The 21721-nt window shown below is 36.0% G+C and overlaps 1 protein-coding gene across 1 annotated transcript in view; it reads left to right on the forward strand.

The window, feature by feature from the left end:
• The window catches only part of LOC107716363 (metabotropic glutamate receptor 4-like), a 123535-nt gene that overhangs the window by 88912 nt on the left and 12902 nt on the right, over window positions 1–21721 (forward strand). The window contains exons 7-9 of the mRNA XM_016522774.1: window positions 2967–3167; window positions 9892–10028; window positions 10806–11741. Of these exons, the coding sequence (XP_016378260.1) occupies window positions 2967–3167; window positions 9892–10028; window positions 10806–11741 (1274 nt within the window). The remainder of the gene's footprint in view (window positions 1–2966; window positions 3168–9891; window positions 10029–10805; window positions 11742–21721) is intronic.

Below are 21721 nucleotides of genomic sequence, written 5' to 3' on the forward strand. Positions count from 1 at the left end.
TATATATATATATGTAGCATATGTGGAAGCACTCACACTATTTGATCAGGAATTTGTGCTTGTAACTATGTAGAATCTGTAGGCTTTTGTGTGCACTGAATACAAACAGCATGTATGTGTGTGTTCATCTGCCAGAGAGAGTGCTAATGTGTTTGTGTGTGTTTGTGTATGCAGAGCATTAAGAAGCGTGTGGGCTGACCATCCTCCCCCAGCAGAGATTCTCAATGGATTTTTTCTTTCAGGCAGACCCATGGCGGAACTCGAACAGTCCCCCCCCACCACCAATAGTTATGCTTATGGTGAACAATTACGCTAGCATAACCTGCCTCTTTAATTTAGGGTTTTCAAGATGCAAAGGGACTGTTGAGGATGTTAAATTGCCTTTTGCTTTCTGTTTAAGGCAAAGCTGAAGTGCTGGAGATTATAAACCCTAGAAGAATAGGACAGACATTTCTTTACTAACAGCAGCTTTTAGGAAAAAAATGCATTGGCTTTGTTTAGATAAGAAAAGGTTTGAAAATGTATGGGTTTGTCTTGGGCAAAACAGAAAAGAGTATTGAGCAAAAGTGGAAACCAGCCTTTTGGAATTTCAAGCAATGGTACAATACTGCACTAAGCAACATTAACCTGAAAGGCATTCTATTGTAAAGAGTAATGATTGCTCTTTCGGTTTTTGCAGTTGTTTGAAATACTGTAAATGTGCAGTAAATGCTGGCAGTAACCCAAAATGACAATGGCACAGGCTTTATTCTGAAGAGTGTACCCTGCAATCTGCCAACCTGACATCTGACAGCTATCTCCATGGTTTGTTCTGGCAGGGTCATAATTGAAACAGCTCCTTTGCATGATTATATGAGCGCTGAGAGATAATTAATCGTGCTTGCTGTCTCCCTGTCTATTATTCCACCCTCGTGTGTTACCAGACCTCTTTCATTTATCCGTGGCATGAAGAGCAAGATACGGGACTTGGATAACTGAACATGTGAGATGACAACTCGTGGCATATTGTAGATATTTGATCCCCCCCCCCTTCTATTTGAATACAGTCTTTTTGGAGTGTCACATGTAACAAGTTCTGTAACAGTTATTTAAAATACAACCTTTTACTCATAACAGTGCAACTGTAAAATCAAATGGAAGCCAATTTAATTTAATTTAATTTAATTTAATTTTTAGTGATGCTAATCAATTGTTTTAAAGTATCCATATGTTTTTAAGTATGCACATTATTTAATTAAATGACTATATAAATATTTATTTAAAAATAAGATAATTGATAAACATTTTGTTATAGATTGTTTTATTTATTCATTCTTTTATTTATTCTATTTTTATGCTATTACGCAAGAATCTATATTAAATATTCATGAACAAAGCTGTGCCTGAATATACATTTTTGTTATATTATAGTTGCCACAGCAATGTTTTAGTCCTAATTCTGAAACATTTATGACAAAAATGCCAGGATGATGCTGCTTTACACTTTCTAATAATAGCTTGCTGAGTTTTATAATAATTATGTGCTTTTCAGATCATCCTTACACCCCAGGGTGGTTTTAAAACTCAGATTAGACGTTTTAACACAATTCCATACAGTATGTGTCCATTATCTATATGACAGGAGGATAGAACATTGAGCTGCTACCTTGATGAAAATTTTCACTTTTTGACAGAATTACATCCTGTTTTAATGCCAAGTTAGTCATTGTTCAGGAAGTTGCTTTTTTGTGGATTAAGACTGTTTGTGCTTAGCCATGTGATTCATTTATGTACAGTAGGAACATCCTTAAAGTCTACTTTGCTCTACTTTCATGCAACTGAAACAAAACATTTCCTTAATGCATTCTGGTTTTGTTGCTGGCAAGCCGATTAAATTGGAGTATAAAATTAAATTGATTAGTGTTTAAAGTGCATCACCCTGTAACACCGCTCTGCACAGTGCTTATTAAAGAAGCAACATGCTCTAAATTATTATGTTTTGAATTGTTTTCTTAGTATGTAAATGACAAGTATGATCCTCTGGTTCTCAAAAACAGTTTTGCTTAATTTCATTCCAATTAAATTCCAAATATTTTATAAAATAAAAGTAAACTGCAAATTGGGGCAGGAGCAGTTTAAATGATTTGATTGCATCACATTACAACTACTATTATTGTATTTTTGGTAAACGAAACAACTGGGAAATGTAACTAGTTTGGTGTTCCACTTGTCTAAGATGAATACTGCTCTCTAAGTAACATGATTATGTTGCAACACAGCCAAAGTAGGCTGCTGTAATTATAATCAGTAGGCCTTTCTGCACTGCACAAACCCGATGAGGCCGATGAATGCCCCGATGAATCTATTTTTTGTGTTACACAGCAACTCCAGCCACTTTCTTTGAAAGTCTAAAATAAAATTATGCTTTTATATTTTATTTGTAGTATATCTTAAAGAATTGTGATCAAAACCATATTTTATTTTATTTTAATTTTAATTTTAATTTTAATTTTAATGTAATTTTATTTTTTTTATTTTATTTTATTTTATTTTATTTTATTTTATTTTATTTTATTTTATTTTATTTTATTTTATTTTATTTTATTTTATTTTATTTTATTTTATTTTATTTTATTTTATTTTATTTTATTTTATTTTATTTTATTTTATTTTATTTATTATTTTATTTTAGATGAAAAAAGCCTCATGGAAAGAACATTTTCACACAATTTATTATTTTATGTGTTTTATTTCTTTTAGTATTTTATTAAATTTAAAATGTCTCCCAAAGTGTTGCCTCGAGTTCACATCTGATTGGTTCGTTATTAGTGAAGTGGCAAGAAACTTCGACGCATTCGGTGTAGAAAGCGTCAAGATGTGCAACATCAGTCTCTTCTGGTGCTCTCCTGGTGTGAGTGTGACAATTCAGTCAAAATCTAATGACACTTCAGTCGATGTTGATGCAAACTTTTTCTTTCGTCTGTCAGATCAAGAGAGGATCGGAAAAGACTCGTCCTACGAGCAAGAAGGAAAGGTGATGTTCGTGATTGATGCAGTGTACGCAATGGCGCACGCCCTCCACAACATGCACAAAGACCTCTGCCCTGGCAAGGTGGGACTCTGTTCCAAAATGGACCCAGTTGATGGAACCCTCCTGCTAAAGTACATCCGCAATGTCAAGATAGCAGGTAAGTGGTTTACCGTCTGCATTACCGCTCTTCTGTTTGTCCTTTGACAGACCTACTAGCACAGAGCAAGCATCTGTTTATGGGTGCTTAAGAAAAGGGAGTTTTGCATAATTAGCCCTCTGACTGTGAATTTAAAGGGGTCATATGATGCTGCTAAAAAGAACATTATTTTGTGTATTTGGTGTAATGAAATGTGTTTATGCGGTTTAAAGTTCAAAAAACACATTATTTTCCACATACTGTACATTATTGTTTCTCCTCTATGCCCCGCCTTTTTGAAACGCGTCGATTTTTACAAAACTAATCGGTCTGAAAAGCGAGGTGTGCTCTGATTAGCCAGCTATCCAGTGCGTTGTGATTGGCCAAATACCTCAAGCGTGAGACGGAAATGTTACACCCCTCACCATACTGTTGATGCCGTGTCCCGGCCGAAGCGATGATTCAAAAACATTAAAACCCATTACAAACGAGGCATTTGTTGCATCCAGTGGAGGAAAAAATGAAATCGCATCATATGACCCCTTTAAGTTTCTTTATTGCAGCATAACAATTTTAAAACGGCTCTCTCACAGGATACGGTTTTCGAAAGTTGTCCAAAATCCTTTTACCAAAGCCCCACCCTGGCCATAAATTGTCAACAAATGGTTTTACAAAGATTAGCTGCTGGAATGGATTAGAGTTGTGAGAAACAACAGAAGCCCTGAGGAGTGACAGACTGCTCCCCAGAAAAGTATTTTGATATGTGCTTAGCGTACCCAAGCCAAGGTTCCTCCTGAGCCATGTATGTGTTAATTAAAGCAGTTTGCAGTGGGCTCACAACACCCTTTGGACATGTTCTTCCTGGGCTATCAATGGCAGTATGACTAATTAATTTACTGAGTATTCACATTTACTCTGAGGACCATGATGATGTGGCCTACTGTTCTGAAGTGTAACCGGCTAATAGAATATGACTTTCAGGGTCATATACTTTTTTCCCCCCAACTGGGTCAACTGTTATGCAAATCGCTCTGTCACATGGTTCTCTGACCAAGTGCCCTTCAGTCATTAGTGCATTTGATTGAATGATTCTCTGCTGAGCTTTACTGTGTCAATAGCGTCTGCTTTGGAATAGGCCATGACGTTTTTTTTCCAGGGGAAAATGTGCAGATCTAATTGAATTAATGAAGTGCCTGACAATTACTGCGGGAGTTGAATGCTAGTTCAGAACATAAACACTTGATTGAGGAGTCCTTTAGGAACCAGTTAAGAACTGGTGTTTTAATGAATTATAATCAGCGATCGAACTGAGCTGGTAATCGGTACCGACAATTCTGTGCTGTTCACATTTATTGGTAGCGTTGTATTGTTTGGTAAGGTTTGCCTATTACTCTAGCTTCAGTATCTATTGTTGCTTATTCTGTCCACACACACACACACACACACACACACATACAGTACATATACATACACACACACACACACACACACACATATATATATATATATATATATATATATATAATAACTAAAATAAAAATAATAATAAAATACTATAATAAAATATAAGTTATAATAATAAAAATTGTATCTTAAAATTGTATCTCTAAATTAAGTTGCACAAGTGGGAGACAGAGTGGAATTAATTTGTAAATTATATATATATATATATATAGTATACACACACACACACACATATATATGTGTGTATTTGTATGTGTATATAGAGTAAAGTGTATAATTAATATTACATTTAAGCATGCTGAAATCTGGCTTCAAATATTGCTTTTTCTTTTTAAAATGAAGTGTATACAGTGTAGTTTTTAATATTTTTTGAAAGAAGTCTCATGTTTACTAAGGCTGCATTTATTTGATCATAAATAGGGGAAAAGCTGAATTTTCAGCATCACTACTCCAGTCTTCAGTGTCACATGATCCTTCGGGAATCTTTCTAATATGCTGATTTGCTGCTCAAGAAATATTTATTACTATTATCATTATTGAAAACAGTTGTGCTGCCAATGTTTTGTGGACACTGTGATGCATTTTCTAAGGATTATTTGAATAGAAAGTTCACAAGTATAATATATGTGGCTCTTTTTAAGGAAAAAAACTTTTGAATATATACTTCAAATGAAAAAAATCCACACTCACTTATAAACCAAAATGTTTGATGATCCTCATGATCCATTTGTACACATACAAAAAAAAAACATTACGTTTTTAAGTGATTGTGGATCCTGCTTTTTTTATTATTTAAAGTTATTAGGATTTTGTTTTTCTGATTTACTTACCCTAATTATTGAGTGAGCGCAGTTATTTCACTTTTTTATATCTTTATATACAAATGACATTTAATTATGTAAACACATTTACAAGTTATTTAACACTGTAAACATGTTTGCCTAACTGTTTTTAAAAACATTTAGGTAAATGTGTTTGTTGCATTAAATGAATTTAATTTGTACAGTATACAGTGGTGGAAAAAATATACTGAAGTAAAAGTACCATTACCTTCCAAAAAATGTAGTCCAAAAAACTACTTGAGTAGGAGTAAAAGAGTAGCCTATTTAAAAGTACTCATGAGTATTGAGTAGTGAGTACTGAGCTGTGGATTCTACCCCCTCATAATAAACGCTGTACACCGCAATTGATACCTTTTAAAAACATTGTACATTCTGTAATTCACATTATCTTGTTTGTCATAAAGAATGAAGAATATCTATCATCCAGCAGTTTTAATTTTGATTGCCAACTCTTTAAAATACATCAAAACACCACGGAAACAGTATTCAGTTGAATAAAAGATGAAAGTTATTCTCAGTACAATCATCCCCATTTAAATCATAAAGTTTGAAAAAAAAGATTTAAAATCATGTGTCAGGCCACTGAGACAGCATGCTGTTGTCGCACTAAAAGTACCGATACATCACTTAAAATGTACTCAAGTAAAAGTAAAAGTACACAATTTTTAAACTACTCAAAAAAGTACAATTACTGATAAAAACTACTTAATTACTGTAACATGAGTATTTGTAATTCTTTACTTCACACCCCTGACAGTATATACAGTGGGGCCAAATAGCCACTTTCAAAATCTTTCACTTTGCATTTTTTTCATAACAAATTATATTATCAACATAACAGTTGAAAGCTTAAGCGAGACATGTACATGAATTTCAGAATCGTCTTTTCACTCTTTTGCTTTAATAACAGCAACATTGAGCTGCATGAGCTCCACAAGTTTATGATCCTGCTCACAGCCTGATGATCATGTTCTCCAGTATGAACATCTGAGGAATAGTTCACATGCTCAATTTCATATTAGATTATATTTCTTGTTAATTCTATGTTAATAAATAAAAACCCTATCACTACTCCTACAACAAAGTTCTCAGATTTTTTATGTGGAGTCTGATGTTTGGACCCTACGGTATGTGTACAAACAAGTGGAGTACCAGCAATTCTTTTTTTATGCAAGCATTAATTATGCTTAAGTTTTTTTTGTTGTTGTTGTTGTTGAAAGACACTTTACAAGCACCTTTTTACATCAAAGTCTTAAACTCTTGCATCATTACATACTGGCCTAGTGAGTTTAATCTTCTACCTATAACCCTGTTTACAGCAAAACAACAGCTTTTGTATTACTCAGTGTCATCTTATTCCTGTTAATGAACAGATATGTTGATAATTATAATTGTGTTCAGAATGCAGTCAGTTTGCAACACTGCTCCTGCCAGTTCAGAAGTGGCCATGGCAGACGTTCGCAGCAGATGAGCTGAGATCCAGTGTCTGGCAGCGATTTACTGCTATATAACCATAAGCCTGATAAGAAAGACTGTTTTGCAAGAATGGAGACCTGCTGTATGTAGCCAAAGCTGTCTAGTAACTCGGCATTGCACGTTTTCACTGCTACTTTTTCAATTAAATTCAATTCAATTCATACTTTTCACACTTAACTCCGTCCTCCCCTTTCCATGTGACTTTGAGTGAGGTTAGTTAGACTTGAATAGCCTGAGATTGAACGAGGCGGCCCATCACTTTTCTGTTTGTGTAGCCATCACTCTCGTCCAGAGTGGTTTCTTCTTTGTAAGTTTACTGAGTGCGAGGCCTTTAAACTGCTGGCTTTGCTTCCAAAGCTCAAATTGCAGGCTTCCTCCACATTGTCTTTTTTAACAACATAAATTACTGCCAAAATGGGTCTTAAAGTCCTGCTGATGGCTGGTGAAAAACCACAGAACACTTTAATTTTCAGTTTCATTAAAGGAATAGTTCACCCAAAAATGAAAATTATATCATTAATTACTCACCTTGATGTCGTTCCAAACCCGCAAGACCTTTGTCCATCTTCGGAGAATACTTTTACAAGATAATATTTTTTGTGCGCAAAGAAAACTAAAATAACAACTTTATTCAACAACTCTTCTCATCCGCGTCACCCTAGGGCACCATTTTGGAGAGTATCACGATGCATGCGCGTCCTTTTCCTGCACGTAATCAACGCATGCATGTTATGCTGCTGACATGAAACACGCATGCACTGCGCCTTGTTTACATTTAGAGGAGAGCACACGCATGCGTCGTGGTACTCTCCAAAATGGCACCCGTAGGGTGACACGGAGGAGATGAGTTGTTGAATAAAGTTGTTATTTTAGTTTTCTTTGCACACAAAAAGTATTCTTGTAGCTTTATAAAATTACTATTGAATCACTGATGTCAACTGGACCATTTTAACGATGTTCTTACTACTTTTCTGGACCATGATCGTGGTAGTACCCTTGCTGTCTGTCTGTCTATCTATCTATCTATCTATCTATCATTCTGTCTGTCTGTCTGTCTATCTAGCTGTCTGTGTGTGTGTGTGTGTGTGTGTGTGTGTGTGTGTCTATCTATTTCTGTTTGTCTGTATATCTATTTCTCTATCATTCTATCTATCCTTCTGTTTATCATTCTATTGTTCTATGGTTCTATCAGTATGATTTTCAGTAGTCTTTAGGACAAAGACTCATTGTGATGCTGGCAGTGACCGTGTGTCTTCTCCGCTGAATATTATGGTTGGAGAAGAATCTCTTGGCTGAGTGGTAAGCTCTGTCTCTGGAGGTGGAAGTCTACCTGTGTTTCTCCCTGATCCCATTGTTTGAAGTGCTGCACAATGTCTCATCAAATGAACCTCAGAAGAAAACTCTCAACCCTTTGATGCTGTGTAGTACACTCACGGCTCTAATAAGGATATATGTCTGGGGACAGTTCAGTGTTTAGTGGCATCTTCCTGGTAGAGTCAGAACCCCATATTGAATAATAAACACAGAAGTCATAACACTGGTTTCTGTGAGTTTTGCTCTGTCTATATCATGTTTAGTAACTAGATTTTTAAAATGTCACCACCACAACAGAGTTTGCAGTGTGGTTGCTAAAGTCTTGTGAGTAGTGTAGAGTATGTTGTTTCTTGGGTGTTTGAGAGGGTTGCTAAGGCATTGTTATTTAAAAATACTTAAAAATCGTACATTTTATGATTAGAAACACTGCTCACTGCTCCTCACAAGAATTTAACCCACAAGATTTGAGCCATCACTCATATCCATAGCACAAATGTGTGGGACAAGTTGTGCGTTGGCATTTAGTATTTAGGCTCAAGTTTGAGCACTGCTGATAATAAATTAATATGGTACGGTCATACGCCTGAGTGAGTCAGTAACTGAGTGCTTACTTTGGGAATCTCAATCATATGCACCCTCTTGTTTTGATGAATATTTTGTCCTTATGAAATTCTCATAATCCTTTACATCTGTCTGCATTATATGGTGAACTGCACCGCCACCAAGCATGGCTGTAAAAAAATCTTAATTCCCTAATTGGGTTGACTCATCAGAGTTTGAAATAAGCCTCTCGCAGCTTCCAAGCCTGCACAAAGGAGAATGGATATTCATCATCAGAAATCCACCATTGCTGATAATCACCCTTAGATTTCAGTGAGAATTTCATGTGGATTGTGCCTCAAAATAGTTATAACCCAAACACGAGTAGTGAAAACACAATTTCTTGTGCTATTGTTCGGTAGACTCGGCTGCACAGGGTCCAGGGAATTAAGTTGGACACGGTCAGGTGCTTGGAATACAGATAGCTTAACCAAAACTTTAAAGCCTGAGACAGCACGGTTTTCCACAGAATGGCACCTAATCTAAAATGCATCATGGGATGCAGCACCATTGTTATCCTGTCCACCTCGACCTGCCTCCTTCCATAAGCTATTGCTCTCGCAAAATAGAAATTGCACTGAGTGTACTTGAGGTTAGATATCTGCAAAGGGAATTTCGACTTGTTTATACGGAGCTAAATGAATATGCCCATGCATTTTATACTAACCAGTGGTAATGCAGGTTTTTTTTCAATTTCAGGTTTAAATTAGGTTCTTTTTTCCTCCTTTAGGTACGATGCTTATTGTTATATTACAAATAAGTGGTTTTGAAACACGCACAGTTATTTACTATAGCATAGATATAGCATTAAGTAACCTCTAAAGCAATATATTTAACAAAAGCTCTATTAAATTGACTGCTAGCACATTTAGTCCAGCTTAACATATTGCAGTTTCCAGCTCACCATCAATCTCAGGTGAATTTCGTTCTCAGATTTTGGACGCTGACCTGGATATGTCTGTACATGAGCGGTTGCTCATTACTGTGAAGCTTATATGGTGTAACACTTTTTGCATCCTTTAATCAGATTTCTCTGCTCACATCTTCAGGCATTGCTGGCAGTCCGGTGCAATTCAATGAGAATGGAGATGCCCCAGGCCGTTACGATATCTACCAGTACCAGATAAAGAACAAAACAGCTGAATACAAGACCATCGGCCACTGGACTGACCAACTTTACCTAAATGTAGGTATATATTAAATTCTTGTCTTGTTTTTCACCATCATACCATTCCAAACCTGTATTTTGTCATTATTTTTGTCCAACACAAATGTAGGCTTTTTTTTTTAAGAATCTTTATCAGTTATTGCCATACGACAAGAGTAATTATAGCTTTCAAGCTCCAAAAAGGGCAAAAAATGCTCTATGAAAATGTGTGTGAATTGTAAGTCTTCTGAATTGCTTTGTGTGACAGACCAAAATTAATGTTGTTATAATCTGATGGTAGTGTCCAGAATTTAAAAAACGGCATGTCACGTTGTACACAAGTGAAAACCAGTAACACTTAGTATTAGTATTATTGGTATAATAAAGACTTATGATCTTTTCCTTAAACATATGGCTTTAGATTATAGCACATAAGTCAAATGGACCACTTTTTTTTGGGAGCTTTACAGCTTCTAATAACTTTTTTTTGTCATTTTATAACAAGCTGCACAATAATCCCTGCAAAAAAGCATTCCGCAGAAAAACATGCAGCATATGGGTTTGGAGCGATGTGAGAGTAAGCAAACACTGACACGGTTTTCACTTTTTGGTGAACTTGACGCACACATCGCTTATGAAAAAGGATCGAAGTATAGCCTTAAGGAAAACTGCTTCAAATTGCTCCTTTGAGATCCCCAAGAATTCATTTAATGAGTCAACGGTTGAGGAAATGAAAACACTCATTTGAGATGTTAAACATTGTTTCGTCATTAGCCGAGATAAATGGTAAATACTGTTTGTTTTTTTGTGATTCAGATGCGGGCGATGCAGTGGCCAGGTGGAGGGAAGCAGGTGCCGACTTCCATCTGCAGTCAGCCCTGCAAACCCGGGTGGCGCAAGAAGATCGTTAAGGGCATTTCCTGCTGCTGGCACTGCGAGCGCTGCGATGGTTACCAGTATCAGCACGACCTCTACTCCTGCAAGATGTGCCGCTTTGATTTAAGACCTAACAAGAATCACACAGGCTGCCAGCCCATTCCGATTGTGAAGCTGGAGTGGAGCTCACCCTGGGCAGTCATACCAGTCCTGATCGCTATTCTCGGCATCATAGCCACTCTTTTTGTTGTGGTCACCTTCATTCGCTACAATGACACGCCGATTGTTAAGGCATCCGGACGGGAGCTGAGCTACGTCCTGCTTACGGGAATCTTTCTGTGTTACGCCACCACCTTCCTGATGATCTCGACCCCAGATGTAGGGATCTGTTCGCTCAGGCGAATTTTCCTGGGGCTCGGAATGAGCATCAGCTATGCGGCGCTACTCACCAAAACCAATCGGATTTATCGGATTTTCGAGCAGGGAAAAATGACAGTGAGCGCGCCACGCTTTATCAGTCCGGCTTCGCAGTTGGTAATTACCTTCAGCTTGATTTCCGTTCAGCTCCTAGGGGTGTGCATCTGGTTCGCAGTGGACCCTTCCCAAGCTCTCATTGACTACGAGGACCAGCGCACGGTAGATCCCGAGATGGCTTGCGGAGTCCTAAAGTGTGACATATCAGACTTGTCGCTCATCTGCCTCCTGGGATACAGCATGCTGCTGATGGTGACGTGCACGGTGTACGCCATCAAGACGCGAGGGGTGCCCGAGACCTTCAACGAGGCCAAGCCCATCGGCTTCACCATGTACACCACCTGCATCATCTGGCTCGCTTTCATCCCCATTTTCTTCGGGACGTCGCAGTCGACGGAAAAGGTAAGAGCAGATGAGTGAGCGCAATTCCTCAAGACCTTGGCAATCAAGCGTTTTTAAGTAACGACAGCATTTACCGCCCCAGCTTCATACAAACCATGCCATTCAGTGCAGTCCATTTTCTGCAAAAAACAGACCAGCGGGAACAAATTGACTATGTTCATTTGGGCCTCACATCAAGCAGAGCGGTAAAACAGACAGTTTATTTCAAAGAGAAATCGAGAATCGTGAGGTTTGGCGCGCTACAGCGCAGAACTCACGTGGTTTCCTTCGAATATTGAAGAGGACATGTGCGGCTGGGAAAAACAAAGGCACTCTCTTTTGCCCATCTAGCACTGTGCTCTCAAAGATAAAAGAGACTTTGAAAATAGCAAGGAGATTGAGCGTCAGCTTTTTGTAGATGATGTAATCAACTGACAAGCACCGACTGACTTAGAATATCGAACAAAAAGGCTCTTCATTTTGAGGCCGAATTATATATGCAACTACCCTGGCATTGGCTGCATTACTCATTTCAATTAGAAAACCTGGGACCTTCTGTTTCTGAAGCTTAAGATAAGGGCTTTCTTGTTTTTCAATTTGAATTTTATTTAATTAGTGTCTCCCTTAGCAAAGCCTTGAACAAGCAATTTCAGCAATTTGAGTATTGTTATACTTGTTGGTAGGGAGCCATTACTGCATTAAACCCAGATTCCCCACTGTGCCTTTTTTAACCACCGTTTGAATGACTCATTCAGATATAAGATTGTATGAACTGACTTAGGTAATTGCATGTTGCCTTAAACTACGTTCTGCCTACACCAATCCCAAAGAAACAAATAACTATATTTCTGCTGATCAGAGAAAATCATAACGACGGTAACTGTAACCCTGTATCACATGCTGTTTCCTCTCTTCTCTTTTTTTCCCACCGTTTCCCAGGCATCTGATTCTTTAATCTACACCATATAAGGTTTTAGTGTGAATTTACGGCATTCCTGGCAACTAGCTGACGTACTTTCAGTCACTTTTACAATAATTTTTCAGTGCAATTTTCTGTGAGCAGTCTTTGACAGATTTAGCAATTAGTGGTGATCGTCTGAGTGATCGAACTGCAGTCTGTCTCATTTTTATCTTGGAATGCATTTATGCTTTTCACAATGGGATAGTTACAGGATATGATGAGTAAAAAAAGCATGAAGGAATGAAGTTATGAAATTAAAAATTTGTCAGGTTCCTTTGAGTACTTGAATGAATGGCTTCCTGAAAACTCAGAACTTAGTTTTATGTCAAAAGATATCAATTCAGTGAGCTATTAAAATTTCTAATCGTGATGTTATGGTTTACATTTTAGTCTTTACTTGAGCAAATGAGAAAATACTCTATTACAGACCTGATCTAGAGGCTATTGCAGTATAAATAAATTAAACGGTTAAAATTTTTATCACTATTTGCTTTTATTTTGTTTTTGCTGCAGTAGAACAACAACAGTGCAATATTGTTTAAATGCGACGCACTATGCTTTTTATAAAGTAATGTAATTACCAAAGAAAATGACAGTATGCTTTGATTTCAAAGTAAAACTATCAGTCTTGTAAAATGCTGGTAATTTTTGACAATATTATACACTCAAGTTCTATCAGTCCTCTCATGGTGTAATCAGGGCTTGATGTTAATTCTGCTCTGTACATCACAGGACTGAAGAAATAGTTTTAGCAATTAGTTTTGCGCAGAAAATAAAGCATGCATCCTATGACAAAATCCCACAACTGTGTGCGCAACAAACAGTGTTTTCAGAGGGGAATTAACATATCAAAACAAGAGCACCTCACAATCATCCAGGCTGGCAAGCACAATAAAGCCTGGAGAGTCAGAGATGACATGTCTTTTTAGAGCAATTAAATGCCTCACTTCCTCCTAGCCTGTGATTTACCTTATCTCTCTGCCTGTGCACTTGTCACACGATTTCTGCCAGACGCCTCATCAGCATGCCGGCTCCATCAGTTGTTTGTCATCTTATGTCAAAGTGAATAATGAATGTCTTTGGAGGCTCTCTGGAACATTTGAATGTGGGCAGCTGCTCTGGTCCCTGCTGAATTTGATCAGCCTGTCAAATGATTAATCGGAGGGTCATCTTATTGTGGTTTAACCAAAAGATTCTAAAATGAGCTAGTCTGGCAGGTAGGCCTCATTGGGGTCTAAGGGCTTTAGCATGCTTCCTTCCTGGATTTCAGACGGATCCAGATGGATTTTTGATTGCTTTGTTGGGTAAACTTGAATGCATGTCCAAAATCTGACTATTGATAAAAACCTGTCTGTCTAAAATAAAACTGTTTAGTTAAAAAAAAGAAGCACAATCATTTTCAGCATCTTAAAAATGAAAGTGTGGATTATAATAGATTAAAAAAGCAATCAAATGAATGCAATTAAGTAGCTTTTCCCATCCTTAATATATTAAGTGCTGGCAAAAAAAAAAAAAAAAAAAATTGGAAAGGGCACCCTGAAAATTCTGTCTTTACCCTTTTTTCCTTTTTTTTTAATTTTTTTTTCTTTTTTTTTTTTATTTTTTCCTTTTAATTTTTGTTAAAAGTTTAATAATTTTGTTGTATTTTGTCTTTTTAGTATTTTTATTAATATATAGTTAGTTTATAAACTATATGGTTTTTATTCATTTTTATTTCTGTTTTAGTTATTTTAGTATATCAAGTTAAAATGAATTCAAATCAAAAATGTTGCCTTGGCAACTAGTTGAAATAATTTTTAATGTATTTTATTTCAGTCAACATTTACTTTATTTCAAGTAACAACTTTTTTTATGGTTTTGATTTTAGTTTTAGGGTACATTTACATGACAACTACGTACTAAAAATGGAAAAGTTTTTCCTGAAAATTCTGTCATTACTCATTTTTCCATTTTATTTAATTTTTTTCTCTCTCTTTGTTTTAATGTTTCCATTTAAATTTTCAGTTTTAGTGGTTAATCAAAAAGCATGTGTAATTAATTGAAATGATGAAACTTAAACTGTAAAATTTAATTGTTTAAGTTTATTGGAGTATGTTTTATAAGAACATACTATTTCAGGCTTTCTACTTTAAAATGTCACATTTAATTCAATGTGTTTTTTGCTGATTCTTTGTAGTTCTATTATAATTACATTATTATAAATATTATAAATATACATAATTATATCTACATTTACATATAGGGTCCTATGAAATCTGTTTTATTTTATCACAGATTATGTTTTATTTTTCCAAAATTCAGTATTACTAATTAATTAATTAATTAAAATAAATAAATAAATAAAACAGTTCCTTTGACTTTTCACCTATGCATCTATAGAATATCATAATATATTTCAAACCCTCCTCTGAATAAATGGCAGGTTGCTGGCACAGCTTATCGGGAGATAATTTCTCCATGACATTTTTGGATTTATTTATTTGTCAGGGACATTAAACATGATTTTTTTCACATTCAAAACTTCACATTGATGTACATGTGCCAGATTATGTGAAGATGCCTTGTTTTCATCTGATGTCCCTGGACAAGTTGATATTACAATTCATATTGTGCAATGAAACATTGTAAGCAAAACTTACAAACCCTTCTTTCTGTTGCTGGATGTTATCACAACCTCTCTCATGTTGGTTTTGAGGGAGCTTGATAATATCTTAAGTCAAGCATTTCGACTTACATGGACTGCTATTTGTATGCATCTCCGCCCTCCAAAACTGGAAGCTATCATTAGAGTGCCATCATGTTACCATGCCATAGGGTTCACTTGCAGGGGCTTTCCTCCTTTGTGTTGCTGACAGGGTAATCACTGTCTCTTTCTGAGCGAGGTCAACATGTCTTATTTACATACTGGTGTGTGTCAGCGATGTGACAGGTGTGGTTTCCCGTTATTGAACTCCTTCAGTCTGTCATTCATTTGCTGTCACCTAAATGAATACCTTGTAAAGACAGATGCATGAGTGCATTTTTTTCTGAAATATAAAAAATAGCTTCTCACGGATATAATTTAATACATGAATATAGCGTAAGCCTGGTACACTCTGCTATGAAATATAATAAAGGAAAATGCATTTATAATAGTATTACAGTGGGAGGAATAATAAAACACTTACTTTATATTGTGCTTTTGGCCAGAGCTCAAACACAAGGAACTTTTTTCCCTACTAACCTGTGAAGCATTGCTCAGTCAAACAGGTGCTTCTGCTCCCAAACTCACGTGATTAGTTGAGCCAGAAGTTCATAGGATGCAATAACATGGGATCCGGAGACAGTCTGTTAAATAAATAGTTCACCCAAAAATAAAAATTTACTTAAATTTTACTTTACCATTCAACATGCGTAGGTAAGTGTCTTTTTTATATACAGTGGGTACGGAAAGTATTCAGACCCCCTTAAATTTTTCACTCTTTGTTATATTGCAGCCATTTGCTAAAATCATTTAAGTTCTTGTTAAGTGAAAATCTGTGTGTTGTAATTAACAAATCCATCATTAAGATATTTTAATTAATTTAGCATTGCTTCTGACTAAAATATCAGTCCATAATCCATACGTATGCTTCCTCCAGTGAAAAAGTTCATCCCCTGATGTCCTCTCGCATCAAAATCCACCAACATATTTGATTTTGCTTGCAAGCAGTGCTTGATCTGTGCATATTTCTCTCCTGATTCAGACAAGATTACTTTTTCACTGGAAGAAAACAATAATACGGATAGAGATAGCAACGGTTTGAAGTCTTGATGGATTTGTTTATTACAAACATGCAGCTTTCCTCTTCACAAGATGTTAACTGATGGACTGGAGTCATGTGGATTACTTGTGGATTATTGTGATGTTTTAATCAGCTGTTTAAACTCTCATTCTGACGGCACCCATTCACTGCAGAGGATCCATTGGTGAGCAAGTGATGTAGTGCTAAATTTCTCCAAATCTGTTCTAATGAAGAAACATTCTTGGATGACTAGAGGGTTGAGTAAATCTTTAGCAACTTTTTATTTATGGGTGAACAAAACGGCTTATAGAATTAATTCATTCCAACATTCAGGGATGACCTGGATGCATGCAAACTTTCAGTGAATTGGAACATGAAACTCCATCAGATCTTGCTTTGATTGGACAAGATACTGGAAAAATGAAACCTATTGTTTCTGTGTTTTATTTTATTTTATCCGAAGCAGCATGTAATCCAACAGTATGAAATTTTTTTGGTGTGCAGCATATTAAAGGGGTGGTTCACTAGGTTTTTTCTAGGCTTGATTGTGTTTATGGGGTACAGTCTAACATGTGTTAATGCTTAGTTTAAAAAAAACGCATTCTTTTTCACATAATTTACCTTTATTCCACACAGCTCTGTCCCTTCTTTGAGAAACGGGCTGATCTATTAAACTGCCAGAATTTTAAAAGACGATATCTCCGTTTGCATTGTACTTTCAGCTTTGTAACTTTGCAGATATTGTTTATGCTCAAACAGCAACATTACACACTAACTAACGTTAAAAAAAGTGAAATCGCAATGAACCACACCTTTAACATTTATGCTATGAACAGATGGTATCATATATCTCTGTACTTCTCCTTAATCAGCTTAATACCGTGGCATTTATTTATTTATTTACTTATTTACATTTTTCATTTATTAATACTATTTATTTAATACTGTTTTGTGTACTTACCCTGAGATATTACATTTTAGCATGTAACTGATCACATTGTGCAACAACAACGATACTTCAAATCATGTTTGAGGCTTTTAGTGTGCCTTTAGTTTTCTATGCAATTGGACATATGGTTTTTAGCAGGTGGGCGATAAAATGTGCAAAACGATCATACACTTGCTAAAGTGTACTTGAGGCATATTGACTTGGAAGTGGGCTTTATGCATTTTTATATCTTAGTTTTGGATTGCTAAATGGGTATATAATGTATTCACTATTAGAAAGTAAAAAAAATACTGTTCACGCTGTTATTTGTAAATGCTACTGCTTATGTTAGCTTTTAATATACGGTTTTATCCTGATTAAAGCTTTAATACAGTACAGCAACCGCATGCGCGTCCATGTTTAATGCTTCTCATAGCTATGTGAAAATAAGTGTATAATTGGAACAGTTCATTGTGGAGCTGAATGAGAGAGATAGAGAGAGAAAGAGAGAGAGATTCAGAGCGTGTGTAGAGCAGGGGAACGCGAGGAACAGTGAACCGCTGCTTTTGAACATTGATTTTGAAACCTGTGAATCGTTAGAAGACAGAATCGTGATTCATATATGAACAGATTTTTATGTGCACCTCTAGTTTTCTCTTCCTCTTTTCTAAAGCAGCGCAGCATGGCCCCGCCCCCTTTGCTGCCTTTTCCCGAGGGCGGAGTTTATCTGGGTTTGTGATGTCACGAACCCGGGAAGTAACTCGTTGTAGTCCCTACCAGCCGTTTTTGTAGGCATTAAACTGCCAGAAATTTAAAAGACGATATCTCCGTTTGCATTGAACTTTCAGCTTCGTAACTTTGCAGATATTGTTTATGCTCAAACAGCAACATTACACACTAACATTAAAAAAGTGAAATTGCAATGAACCACCCCTTTAAAGGATTTTAAATGTGGATAATGCATAGTTCATTTGAATGACAAACATTCACATCCCTTTGAACGGTGTTTTTCACAGCACCGCTATTAACATGAGACCTACTTCTTTCTTAAAAAGCCTCTGATGTTGACATAAGACCTACTTCCTTTTTAAAAATGGCAGTTCATTTTTTGTTCTTTATCCCAAGAGATAATTTGGCAGCAGCAGGTGAAGAAGTGGCAGAATCAGTTGTTGTATTATTAAAGTTGATGGTGTTCCGGTGTACGTTTTATCAAGTCATCCATTTATATGTGGGAGTGCAATAACGGCAGCCTTTTTTTAACTTGTAGTTTCAATTCGAGGGCAAAAAAGTGGAACACTTTGTATGTGTTGAGACAGCAGAGACTGTCTCAGAGGACTAACCCTGATTCACTGTCTAGTTCCCATCTCAGTATTTCTCACAAGCCTCATTAGATGCAGGTGTGCTGTCTGCACATACAGAGCCCGAGGCGGAGGCATTGATGAGATACCGCTATGAATTGTGTGTCGTGTGCGTCATTAAATCCTCATTTGTGACTGTAATTGCAACTTCAGGTTCAGCAAGATTAGTGAGAGATTTCGACGTATAGACCAAAGCTAATAATTTCGGGCTGGTTTAATCACTATGTATGGACCGCTCGCTTTCCTTTCAGGTGATTTGTTGGACCCCTGCAATAGATTTTCTGGTTAAATTTGGAAGTGTGACTCTGCTGACTAAGTGGCCAAGGAATGTATTTTACAATACCTTTTGTCTGAGCCATGGCCTTGTGGTTAGACCTCCGACATATTGAGCGGTGACAAGCGACATATCTTGATCCCATCATTTCCTGTCCTCTCTCAACTATGTTTTATATTTCACTGAAGAAATTTGAGCGGTGCTTAAACTCTCCAAGACAGGGTGTTGTTAGTGGTTGGCAGAGCATTGCTTTGCTATTGTTAAGGTGTTTTGAATGGCTGCTTGGGTATTCTGGGTGATTGCTATGTAATTGCTCTCTAGCCCAAGTCAAATGTAATTCTGTTTGATTTCAAACATGAAAATTAATGCAACAAGTTTTGTCTGACTGACAGGTGGCTGCTTTCCATGCCTACATACATGCATGCTCTGTAATCGGTCCTCGTGCCTCGTGGTAATATACTCAATGCATGAATGGTCAAATGCACTTCTTGGTGAAGGTGTCTTGGCAAGGTATAAATGTTAACAAAGTCAGTTTATCATAAGTGGTTGTAAACTGGCGTCTGACATTTTGTAAGTCAAAATATAACATTATCCAAATCATGTGCACAGCCATGCAGTGTTATTTTAGTATTATTTTTTAAGTTTTGAATTAGCTTTTTAAAAAAAATATTTCTGTCAGGACCACTATCGTCAAAGATGATTGACAATTAGCATACAGTTTGAATTGGCGGTATGGTTCTGTTCTGGGCAAGAGCAGCATTTCTTAAATTTGCATTTAAGTTTCTAATATTCTTAATATATTTTTATTTACTTTCAGCTTTATTTCAGTTGACAAAATAATGTATTTTTTTAGTTTTACTTTTAGTTTTAGTTGCAGTTATATAAATCCACCACTGCCTATTATGTCATTATTATTCATTCAATTGCATTATTGACAAAAAAACAACAACACTCACTTAATCTGTTTCTTAATTATATTACCAACTGTGTTTGAAAGCAATATGGCATTGTTTTATATTAATATTAAACAATTATTTGTTATATTTAAATATATAAATAAATTATTAAAATATTTAAATGAATTATATTTAGATATAAATATGTATATATTAATGAAGTATAATATTAATTATATATTTAATATTTATATTAAATATATAAATGTATTTAAATACTAATAATATTATTTTTATTAGTAAATTAAGGCTTTATACATCTAACATAACTCTAATAGTGAGTAGAGAAAGATGTTTTCAACTTAATACAAACTAGTGCTGTCAAACGATTAATCGCGGTTAATCAAAATAAAGGTTTTTGTTCACATACTATATGTGTGTGTACTGTGTATATTTATTAGGTATATATATATATACACAAATGCATGTATTTAAGAAAAATATGTTGTTTATATATTAAATATATTTATATATAATATAAATTATATGAATATAAATATATACATATACATTGCAAATATTTTCAAAATATATACTGTTTGTGTTTGTATTTATATACATAATAAATATACACAGCACACTCACATATATTATGTAAACAAAAACTTTTATTTTGGATGCGATTAATCGCAATTAATCGTTTGACAGCACGAATACAAACTAAATATTTTCAGATATTATTTTAATCATTTACTTTGGCTTTTATTGGTTATTTAATGGTGGAAACAACATGGTTTAGACTGAAATAAACTGAAATGCTGGTGTCGTGATTAACTAATAAGGACCTGTTTTTTTTTTAAAGATACTGCACTATATTTCAATGGCAAACTTTAGGATTGCCTATAGTGGCCAGTGCTGGGTGGTAGCCATCTGTCTCTACTTCGAGAAGAGCCCCAGCACAGCTGATGTGATCCTAACCCTTCCTGTTGAAACTGCTTCCAGTCAGTCCCTCTGGATGGAGATCACAGCAGTGAGTCACACTTAATCACAGCACACAGAGGAGCCAGAGCCGAGGTCACGTCTGCCAGAGCCAAAACACACAGCAGCGTTCTAAAGCAACAGCAGGGGGTTCGCAGCAGTGCCATGGAGTGGCTGGAGCCATTAGTGCTGGGGTGTGTGTCTGTTTGTGTGCCACTGAAAACATGTCACAAACAGAGTCCCTCCGAGTGGTTGGTTAAAAAATAATCACGATTACCCTCTCATTATTTAGGTAATAATGCCTTACACCGTGTCCCACCCGGGCACAACGCAACAAAGCGTCCAGCGATGAAAGCAATCACTTGCTAGTTAATCCCAGTTTCTGTGCTAACTAGCCAAGACAAATGACACAACAGTTTTATCAGTCGTTTGGTTTCTCTTTCTGTGGCATCGTGCCGGATAATCATGCTCACAGCTGCTCGTTATATACAGTGGATGGAGTCCAAAAACCTGAGAATGAAAATGGTTTTAATTATTATAATTATTTATTATATATTAGTTTAATTTTTTTTCAGAATTGTATTATTTATATGACTTACAATAATATTATTATTATTTATGTAATGCCATTTTTGTATTACAAATTATATATATATATATGGGCTGCACGATAAATCGCATGCGATATTTAACGCGCATCTTATCAGTAAAGCCGGTTCTGTAATCAGCGGTAAATCTCCATCACCTGCGTGCTTTCACATTGAGCAGCATTAACTACACAGAGCCGTGTTTGTCTGACGAGCTGCGCAAAACCACGTTCATATTCGCGCGATTTTTTGCGC

The sequence above is a fragment of the Sinocyclocheilus rhinocerous genome, unplaced genomic scaffold (assembly GCF_001515625.1).
Source record: "Sinocyclocheilus rhinocerous isolate Xijiao unplaced genomic scaffold, SAMN03320098_v1.1 scaffold1954, whole genome shotgun sequence".
NCBI classification, from domain to species: Eukaryota; Metazoa; Chordata; class Actinopteri; order Cypriniformes; family Cyprinidae; genus Sinocyclocheilus; species Sinocyclocheilus rhinocerous.